The following is a 10,978-nucleotide window of genomic DNA, read 5'->3' as shown; positions in this document are numbered from 1 at the left end:
AGGAATGGACTTTAGTGCTTAACAATGGGGGCACTTTCTGAAATGAGGGAGAACTTATGTAAAAAAATGCCTAGAATGAGAGTATTGACTTTCTACAAATAAAAACATGTGGCTTCCTATTGTCAAAAGACACCATGAGCATCCACCTGCTGCAACATAGCACTTGAAATGACTGGATTCCTGGGGCTCTATCTGCCTAGAGAGTGGGGCTTCCAAAGGTCAAAACTCACCCAATGTGGATGTGTGTAGAAGGGGAGAGAGGACAGATTGAAAGGCATGCAGACCAGGGCCTAGTCCCGGCTCTCCCGCTTCCAGCCCACAGTGGCCCAGGGAAGGCTGCATTCCTGTGTGGAGAGGACAGAGCGACAGTATCCACCTGCAGGTGCACAGTGACACACAAAGTCCATGTTCCTGGCCCAGGGGAGGTAGGTTTACCATTCAAATGGTGACTGCTTCATGACACAGAAGAAGGAAGAGGGAGCTGGTGCAGAGTTGGGTGTCTTTTTTTCATTTTTTTTAAAATCAGACTTTCATTAGTGTTCTGAGGAGGCTGTAACTTCTTTTTAATCTATTTTTAATTGAAGTATAATTTACATATGGTAGAGTGTTCTCTTTTTAGTTGTATAGTTCTATGAATTTTGACATGCAAATTTTTACATTTGACTAACTATTGCCCTAGTCAAGATTGGGACTGTTTTGGTCAACATCCACTTCCCTCTTAGTGGCTGTGATTTATGGCCAAGGAAGCAGGACACAAATAGCATGGGAAGGATCTGAGGAAGTACAGAATTGGAGATGGTGCTATCCCCAAATCCAGGAAAGCCACCTGGTTATACCATTTCCCAAGCTCCTTCCCCCAGACTAGGAGACCTCAACTAGTTTACATAGGAAGCTACAGCCGTCTTGACCTTATGGATCTGAAAAGAAGTGTCCTGGACTCCAGATACCACCTGGAGAAACTAGAGCGTTGAATATGTCCCTGGGCAAGCTGCTAATTCCATAATGACTTCGTGATCCTTTACTCCAAGCACTGGAGAGAGGGTATGGATTCTACTCCAAGCTCCCTTCCAGCCAAACAGAGCAGAGTGTTCCTCAAGACCCAGCCCCATCCAAAAACCACCATTTCCATTTGTCGCAGGCCTCCAGGCAGCTTGCTGTTGAGTTTGCTCTTCATTTTAGTTCATGTTTATCATGGCTGTATCTTGTGCTCTGGAGAGTCATAGACAAATTAAACAGTGAAACTGGGACTTGCCCCATGCCCTTCTCAGACTTTCCATTCTCCTGGCACTACCATTGGGTTTCTGCAGTACTACCTTTTTGGAGGAGGGGGAAAATACATGAAGAAAGACTGTAGTCAAACCCTGGCAACGGCTCACTGAAAATGGTGATTTGGGATTATTTGAGCATTTCAGAACAAATTTATCAAAAGAGGGGGATAATGAACAAGGCGTAGGATCTCCAGAGAGTTTGTGGAAGGTGGGATCCATGTTCTCAAAGGAATTAAATCAAAATAAGGCAGGAGGCAGAGGGAAAAGGGGAGGAATTAGGGAGAATGTTGAAAAGCCCCCCTCCTCTTTGCCAAGTAGAGCAAAGCTTTGCTGGACAACAGTGGGGTAACTTAACATTTAGGGACAGCATTAATGAGAAGCCAGAAAGAAGATTTGAGACAGGCAAGTACAGAGGTTATATTGCCAGGTGTTGAATATGCAGAAGATAAGTGGGTTTTGTCTCAGGATAATATCCGTATAAAATTTGCTATTTTAACAGAAGATTTCCTTCAGGCAGAGATTCAAGGAAATATCTGGCCCGTGGCCCAGGTCGCATAATTGTCACAGACCCCAGCTTTGACTCTTGGTGTTTCTCATTGGATTCCTGAAACCCTCTGCTGTCTGCTCCCCATCTCCAGTGGGCGTGACCTTGAGTTAACCCATCCCCAGGGTTCTTTTGTCTTTTGCAATCACACTTTCAAAATACCCTGAAAAGGATTTCAATTCTATTAGAATCTGATGTTAAAACAATATTTAGTTTCTCTTGTAAGAGGAAATCAGTTGTTTGCCTACATCTGAACCTGCTAACCAAAAAAAAAAAGGAGGAAGGGAACACTCAAAACAAAAAGAGATAACGCTGAGCCCAGGGCATTCATTCTGGAAAAGAAAGAAAGAACTGGGCATTGCCTGCATTGTTTTATGAAGAAATGCCTGTAAAGGTCAGGCAATGTATTTTGGGTACCCCTACTGAGCTATAACCATGAAGAAAATGTGTTTTCATGCATTATTTGCAACCTCAGTTTTCCTTGAATAGATGATATAATAAGGAATCGCATTCAACAGAGAACAGCAAGCGTCTCCAGAAGGTAGGAGGTGGGGGATCTTCTGTCCCCTGGCCCCATCCACAACCATAATGTCTTTTGAAGGAATGTCACCTGCAGGAACCTCCCTCCGTACCTCTGATAGGAGGCCTGGCTCTGCCGGGGCCAGATCTGTGTGTCTCTTTCTCCTTTGGGCCCTGAGAAATGGAGAAGGGCACTCTGGAACATGTTCTTCCTCCTCTGAGCCTCCCTGGGAGAACAGCAGAGGGAGTCTCTGCCCCCTGTACTTGACTAGGCCTTGTGAGAAGGGAAAATAAGCTGAAGCCTTCAAAGCTAGATTTTAAAGTGACTGAGTGTTGGAGCTCACTTCTTACCTGGCACAAAAGTCTTCCCGTTTAAGCCATGATAGATGCCTGCAAATCCAACATTACACTTCCTCTGGCATTGACAACATCACTCCAAGCAACTGCATCTTCCCTTGATGGAACAGTCTCCACTTTGTGCAACCTTGAGTTTGCCCCTAAGACACTCATGATTCCAACACAGCTTTTTTTCTGTACTCATTTATGCATTTACCAGTTCACTGGCACACAAGTAAACAGTTATTGGACATCTACTCTGGGCCAGAAACTGAGCTTATTGCCTCACCTAATCTTCTTGGAAACCTCGTGAGATGGCACTGCTTGCACCCGTCTTAAAGCCTTTGAAGGGTGATGTGGTGCCCGTGGCCATGTGACCAGCAGGTGTCAGGCTGGGATCACACCCAGGTGTGTATGCTGCTCACACCACATATTAGCCCTGCGGGGTGCTTACAGCAGAAATTGTGCAGGTTCCTGCCCAAGAGGGACAGGTAAATACATCTAGAAGTAGTTGTTATCTTCCCAAACAATGCAGTACATAAATTGAATCCCAGTGCACTCTTATCAAAACTCCTTGAGTACACCCACTTGCACCTAGAACATTTTTCAATGTCATTCTTTCAGTCTTTCTTTCAGTGTCTTTGACCTACAGCCTCTACAGTCATCTCCCACTGCTTGTATCTCTCTTTCCACCTCTTCAGCTCCCTTGCAGCCCGTCTCACCTCATTCACTATGCTCAGTGGGCTCCACCAGGCCTCTTCCTGGTGCAGGGCCTTCGCGGTGTGATTCTTCCCGCCTGGACTGCCTCCCGCATTTGACAAGCCCCTCCTTCTCCTTCAGGTCTGGTGTTAAGTGTCAGCTTGTCCAGGACGTTCCCTCTAGTCCTCCACTCTAAATCCTGCCTCCCTGGTGTGCCTTTTCAGAGTGTGCTGTGCTTTTCTTCCCCTGCACTTATCACTGTTTCTAAGTTAAGTGCAATTTGGGGATGATCAGTTGTTTCACGTCTTTCTCCCCTGCCAGAGTCTAGCTTATATGGCAGGGACTAGTCATTGTACCTATCACCATGAAAGGCACAGAGTAAGTGCTCAGTGGATAATTGCTGAACTAATCTAAGAAAAGAGGTGAGAATTGGGGAAAAAAAAGATAACAAAGTCATTTGACTTAAACAATGAATTCTGTTTGCTTTATAACAGCAGGCTAAGAAAAAAAAAAAAAAAAAAAAAAAAAAAAAAACTTGAATGCTGGCTTATCCAGAAATACCACCTTGGCTTTCTTGCCCCAGCCTTTCATGCTGTGAAATACCACCAGCATCTGGTCCCTGGGAGTTTCCGTCAGACCTGGATGTCCAATGATGTGAACAGAAAGCAGAGACCACTCAGGTTGACCCATGGCACTGGTTTCATTAGGTCTGTCCTGATTTTAAATGCTCAGGGACAGTTTTTAAAGCTAACTGATTTGTTTATGTGGTCCTGGTGTCTTTCCCTGAGAGGCACTGTGGCTATTTAGCGTTTTGAGAATCTCAAGTTCAGATGAGACCGGTAAACAGAGCTGCTGATCCCCCGGGCAGCAGGAAGTGAGGAGGACAGGGAAGCTCAGGGCCCCACACAACTAATGTCCTGGGGCCCAAGATGCCGCATGAAGGTTTTTGCCTCTGGGTTTTGAAAGTGTGTTTTGGTCTTCCAGTGTTCCTTAAGAAAATGCCCTTCTTCTGGAATAACAAGAAATCCTAACGCAATGAGGTCCTACAAGTCGATTTGACAGTGACTAGGAGCAGACCCTTTTGAAAAACAGAAGGCTGGGTAACAGGGGCAAACTGTAAGGTATCACTGTCTTCTCTGGTCTCCCAGCCTCATTTACCTGCACCTGTCCTGCTTGTGTAGCTCTTCACAAAGATTTAGACTACTCCTTAGGGAGAGCATGGCTCAGCTTGTTTTCTCCATAGGGCATGGTGCATGGCAGCTGCCCCAGCACACACACTACAGCCATCACTTCATCTGCAATGGATGTCAAAATCTCCAACCCTGTCTTCACAATAACCATTCAAACTAAAACTCACGAGTTTGGCATTATCCAGATATATAAAGCATTTGAATATTTGCCTGGACTCTACTTTAATTTCTTCTTTAAAAAATCTTTCTGGGCCCTGCATATTGCATTCAGCCAGCCCTACCATCCTAGAAAAGTGAGCCGAAGAAATGTGTGCATTGAAAAGGCGAAGTTTTTAATCTCCAACAGAGATGAGAATGATTTCATACTGGATGAGACATTTAGAAATGAATACTTGAATTAGAGCCACAAACTGAGACCCTTCATGACTACAGTGAATTTGGATATCTCGCAGAGGAGATAACGCCAAACCATACACAGGACACACAGCTGGGATTCGCCAGATGCCCCAGGAAGGGTTTATTTAATTCATTCCAACAAATAATCCTATAATGTGTTTAAAAGCACAGAGACCCAAGTCCTCATATATGAAGTTGTTATGGTTACAGAAGGAAAATAAATAAATATCTGTGCACACAGAGATAGTATGAAATCATTCTACAGTGAAAATCATAGCCTCTAGAAAAAGCTTTGAAAATCAGAGATGGTGCCATCACCAGACAACACAAGTGCTGGGGTGCAGGGCAGGCCTCCCTGCTTCTCATAGCATTTGCATGGTTTGTGAGTCCCATTTAATGACATACAATGAGGGCACTGGGGGAGGAAAAGTGAACAGACACACAACCCGAGAGTACACTGTCATTTGTTTATTTTGCACAAGTGATGTCATAAGCAAGGATTTTGCCTGTGTTCTAGTTTTTCTCCAATAAATAAATAACTATGTACAAATATATTGAGTTTACAAAATAGAAGAGGAAAACCTTTGTCTTACAAAAGATACATTTCTATGATACATTTATTTCCATATACTGAAGCAGGATTTCATTCCTGGCTTAGTTGAACCAAAGACCTTGCAGATCCTGTGTGGCAGTGTCTAGAGCTGTGTACCTAGTCTTTTCTAGCAAAGAGCAAAGCTACACAATGAAAATTCCTCAGTTTCTTGACAATAAGGGCCTGACTTGGCCTGCTACTTATGACTGATCCATATTTAATGTGTTCCAGAAAAATTGGAAGCAGTCTGGAACAGTTGTCCTCAAATTACTGAGTAGACACACCCCCTGCTGATCTTGTTAAATATAGATTCTCATGAACTAGATGGGGTGGAGCCTAGGATTCTGCATTTCTAACCAGCTCCCATGGGCAGCTTCCAATTCTTGTTCAGGGGCCACATTCCAAAAGGCCTCTCTGAAATGGTAGAAATTCTCTGAGGACCTGATTAAGGCTAGGCCCTAATTGGGCATCCTCCAGTATCTATTCCCAAGCTCCCAATTCCACAAGACCAGTAGAGCTGGTTTTATTTTGGTCTACCAGTGACAAGAACAGTGAGAGTCAATTGCTAATTGGCATGAATCTTGCAGTTCAAAACTTTCTTAAACTGTTTCCTGGGAGGTGCTTGTCTCTTCTCTCAATCTAGAGCAACCTTCTCAACATTTTCAACACTGTCAAAAACAAGTAATAACAACAAAAAAGGAAACTGCATAAGAATATTAGCAACAATTACCATTTTTCGGTACAAATCAAAACAGCAACAAAATTCAGGCTCACTGTTTAAAAATAAAGATAAAAACCTCTTTGGGTGTAATTTCTATGACAGTCCAGCAACATCAATTTAATACCTGTTACATCTCAACATTTGTTTAAAATTATTTCGCTCTGAGAACCTGAAATTTCAGGATAAATTAGCAAATCTGGTGAAAAAGCAAATGGCCATTTTTACTTTTAGTGTTTTTATTTCTGTTTCACATAGGCGTTCTGTCTGAGCAGATAGCTAAGAGCAAAAGAAGTAGGGTCAGGCACAGGTAGGGTGACTCAAGTGAGTTGACCCAGTTCCTGGGCTGAGAAAACTAGGAAGAATGGGGAATAAATGGGGCTTGCTTCATAAATGTGAGAGGGCTAGGAAAAAAACAAATTCACCAAGATAGTTTAGCTGTCACATGACAAGTGGGAGTCTGGAGAGAGAGAGAGAGAGACCGGAGAGCCGTGCAAAGTGGATACTGGAGACATACAGGTAGGAACAAAGGATACAAACAAAAACCTAGATACTTAAAAAAAAATAAATATTTTGGTCATCCCTAGCCCACGAGGACAAGGTCTGCCCAAAAGGCTCTCGACCAATAACGCTCACCCTCCTGCGCCCAGTGACGAGGACCTGGGACACATCGCAGTCTGCGTCTTCGTTGCAAAATTGCCATCTCTGCCCAGTGGTCCAGTGACGTCAAGGAAGAGGCCGAGGCTCATTCTCCCTCTCTCTAATCACTCCCTCCCCAGTTAGCCATGGAATCGAAGAAAACAGCTTGGGGGTGCGAGGAGGGTCTTCTCCAGCTGTAATGCCAACTAAGGTGCTTTGGGTAGCAAAGCTGGGGGTGAGGAGGCCCAGGAGGGAGAGAAAGGCCACGCCAAAGCCGGGCTCCTGGACGGAGGCCGCTCAGAGTCTCTGCGGCTTCCGCTCGGTCCGCACGGGCTGCAGCACTACCTCCTTGGAAGGGGCCGCGCACTTGTACTCCATCTTGGCCCTGGCGGCGCCCTGCTTCTTGCGCAGGTGGCAGAGGAGCGCCAAAAGCGCCACCACCAGGCACAGGCTCGCGATGGAAATGCCTATGAGCACGCCCGAATGCACGCGCCCCACGGCCGGGGGACTCGAGGTGCAGCCGGGCGTCGGGCCTGGGGGGGGCTCCCCAGAGCCGTCGTCACCACCATCCACTTCGGCGGAGTCACAGTCTTTGCCAATCAGGCGGACACGGGCCGAGTCGGGCCCGCAGATGCACTCGAAGGTACCAGGGAGATTGCGGCACACCCCAGAGCAGTAGCCGCCGTTTTCGCACTCGTCGATGTCCGAGCACATGAAACCGTCGTCCAGGATGTAGCCGTCAGGGCACTCACAGTTACCCCGGGTGTTGGGGTCGCAGTCGGCTGGACAGGCAGTCTGGTTGCAAAACATCTGACACCTGTGCGGCTCGTGGGGAATGGGCGCGAAGCCCTCCGCGCAGACGCAGAGGTAGCTTGTTTGGTTCAAGGGCTGGCACTGGTACTCGCAGTTGGCTCTGAAACACGGGTCCACGGGCTCCACACACTCGCCGTCCACCAGGTCGTAGCCAGGTTTGCAGTGGCACTCGAAGCCACCCTGTGTGTTGACACAGCGCTGTGGGCACGGACTGGGCACCAGCAAGCAGTCATCCACGTCCTCGCACCGGTGTTGGTCGGCCGCCAGCCGGTAGCCCGTCTCGCACATGCACGAGTAGGAGTCCGGCTTGTCGGGGTTGGGAACGCAGAAGTGCTCACAGAGGTCGTTGCAGGAGTGCGTGCAGGAGCGGCCGTCTGCCTGCAGGGCGGCGCCGGCTGGGCACAGGCAGCGGGGAGCTCCTGCGATCGTATTGCACGCGTGCTCGCAGCCGCCGTTCTCCACGCTGCAGTCCCAAGCGCCCGGCGCCTCCCTAGCCCAGTGCCCCTGGACTGCTTTGGGCGGCGCGGCGCACATCAGCTCTAAGCCGAGGGGCGCCACCGCGGCGGAGCTGCCCACCGGCAGCGCCTGGAAGTCCGCTCCGCGGGCCGCAAACGGGGTGCCGTAGGTGATGGAGACGGCAGCAGTCGCGGCGCCGGGCTCCACAGCCAGGGGCCTGCAGGTAACTGGGAAGTAGAACTCGCAGAGGAAGCCATCGGCCTTCACATCGCACTGCTGCTCCTCCCAGACCGGCTCCCCGGGCGCAGTGGCCCCAGCAGCGGAGACAGCGACGCACAACGGGCCGCAGAGGGGAGCCCCATTGAGGTCGAGCCGCGCCCACCTGCTGTAGCTGGTGTTGTTGTCTCCCGTAACCCACTGGAAACCGCGCAGGGGCCCGAGGGGCTTGGGGTCGCCGCAGACGGGTGGCAGCTGAAGGCCGATCCAGAGGCGCCGGCTAACGCCGCGGTCGCCGCTCAGTAGCAAGGAAATGACATCGGCAGCCACTGAGGAGCGCACTGTCATTAGGTGGCCCCGCAGTCTATTGCAGATCTGACTGGCATCGAGGAAAGTCGCGGGGCCCGGGTAGAGCGCGAAGCAGTCGTGCTCCACGCACTGGCTGCCACCGGGCTGCGGTTCTACGGGTGCGGGGAACCCTGGGCCGGCCAGGGTCAGCACGCCAAGGAGCAGGACCCCGAGCATGTTACCCAGGCGCACAGCGTGCAGGCGCCGAGGAAAGCGCTGGCACTGAGACTGGGCCGTGCCGGAGCAGAGGAGCGCAGGACGCGGATGGCGACAGCCGCTCCTGTCCATCCCAGCCCAGACACTTCTGGCCGCGGCGCGCAGCCCCTGCGAGGCAGCCTCTGACATGAGGATCCGCCGGGGCACGAGTTTATAAGTGCGCGGCCCTCCCTCCCTGGACGTTCGGGAAAAGGAAGGAAGTGCCTAGTGGGAAGGGCTGATGCCGCATACTCGGATTGCTGGGTTCTCTGGCCGCCCTGCGCCCGCCCTCGCGCATGGGATCACCTCGCGGGGATGAGTAAACTCTGCCCTGGCGCAGGGAAGTTCTCGGGCGGGGCCGGTAGGGGCAGGCGCCAGGGAAGGCCAGCACCCCTGTAGCGAGACGACTGTCCCCGCCCCCACGACTCCGGCCCCCATGCGTGCAACCCTCTTTCATCTCTTGGTTCTCCTTTCTTTCTTTTCATACATGTTACGGCCACTTCCAAGGAAAGCCTGGATTGCAGAGCTCTGAAAACCGGAGACTTCAGAGAAGAGGGCTTTGAATGGAGCGTGGGGGAGATGGTGCACAGGACCTGCAGGACGCTGGGAGGGGTGATCGGCACCAAGGGAACTTTGGCAGGCACTGCCTAGGACGTGGACTTCCCCAAAGACAGGATCGCAAGGAGAAACAGCTGGATCCCATCCCCGGCCTGGGTGCCTGGCTCAGGAAACCAGCGGAGCGTTTGGCCTCACAGGACAGTGGGTGTGGCTGGGGTGAAGGGGCAGGGCGGGGAAGACTGGCCTAACACCAGCGCCCTCTGCCCTATGGCTGGCCAGGGACCCGCAAGTCCCTGGGCACGCACGAGTCAACGCCAGACTCCATTTCGTCGGGTGGGGAAACCGCGGGGACACCGTCAGGGCGCCGAGGTCCGGACCCCGCTCAGAGGCCGTGGCAGGTGGATTGCTGCGGCGCCGGGTAGGAGCAGGCGCGTGGGAGCAAGTCATCCTGGCCAGTTTCGGTCCAGCTTCCGAGGGACGTGCTTCTCTCACCTCAACAGAGTGGCTGGCAGTGCCCCCGGGGGAGGCGCTGCGGGATCCCAGCGGATCCTACCCGGGTCGGCTAAGGAGGTTTCCATTTCGTCCAGAGGCCGAATTGATACCGAGGTGCATAGAAATATCACTTGCTCGGCAAAGGGCACTGAAGAGCCACGGTCCTGTGGATGGGCAGGGTGGGGAGGGCTGGAGGAGGAGATGGGAATCTGTCGCTTTCGACCTCATCAGGTAGTACACTTACCGGGAATGCGGAAGAGTGTGTCTCCCCCTCAGGTCGCCCCCATAATGGTGAGAGACAAACGGTTTAAAAACACCCTTGAGCCGAGATCGCGCCACTGCACTCCAGCCTGGGGGACAGAGCAAGACTCCTTCTCAAAAACAAAAAAAAAAACACCCTTGCCTCTCTCCTCTACTGTCCTCACAACGAGCGCCAGGGGGCGGCGCTGTCGAGCTCTAAACAAAGCCAAGGAAGTTGGAGAAGTTTCGGTCTAAAAAGGGTTAAGGTGTAGGAGCACATAGGCCTCCGTCTGGGGTTGGAAGCTGCGTTCCCGGGCAGTTCCGCGTGGATTCCGCGGCGTTCACCTCTTGCCTCCAGGGCCCCGTAGATCCCGGACTTTAAACAAGAACAGAGAGTATGGCCTCTGCACGTGCTACAGACACGCACCGGTGGGGTGGACCCGGCTGGACTGGACTGACCCGCAGTGACCAAACGGGTGGGGCGTGGACACTCTGAAACTGAAAGGGGCTAGCACCACTATCCCGCCCCATACTCCCCAGCGCCTTGGGGCAGAGAGCCTCAAAACATCCCGCTGAGCTGAGCTCTGCGCTGGGAAGGCCGCCCCAGCTCCCAGAAACCAAGGAGCTGCTGGACACGGGGTTCTGAAGCTCCCGGAATACACACAGCTGCACCTCCTCTGATGCGGACTCCCTGGGAAGAGGAAGGGAAGAGCAGCAGATAGGACAGTAGGGCTGTCCTCGGCAGGAGCAGGCAAGCGG

The 10,978-nt window shown here is 51.2% G+C and overlaps 1 protein-coding gene across 1 annotated transcript; it reads right to left on the bottom strand.

Annotated features, from left to right (window-relative positions):
* Positions 1–5,405: 5,405 nt before the first annotated feature.
* On the bottom strand, positions 5,406–10,551 carry THBD (thrombomodulin). The gene has a single exon (XM_003905145.5). It carries the CDS (start codon positions 9,077–9,079, stop codon positions 7,199–7,201), a length of 1,881 nt encoding a protein of 626 aa, XP_003905194.2. The 5' UTR covers positions 9,080–10,551; the 3' UTR covers positions 5,406–7,198.
* Between the last annotated feature and the right edge of the window lie 427 nt (positions 10,552–10,978).

Source organism: Papio anubis, chromosome 16 (genome assembly GCF_008728515.1).
Source record: "Papio anubis isolate 15944 chromosome 16, Panubis1.0, whole genome shotgun sequence".
NCBI classification, from domain to species: domain Eukaryota; kingdom Metazoa; phylum Chordata; class Mammalia; order Primates; family Cercopithecidae; genus Papio; species Papio anubis.
Note: the sequence above shows the minus strand (reverse complement) of the source record. Positions and strands in the feature narration are given on the sequence as shown.

Bases quoted from the DNA above. Each gene is read 5' to 3' on its own strand.
- THBD (XM_003905145.5), bottom strand. From the start codon at position 9,079: ATGTCAGAGGCTGCCTCGCAGGGGCTGCGCGCCGCGGCCAGAAGTGTC.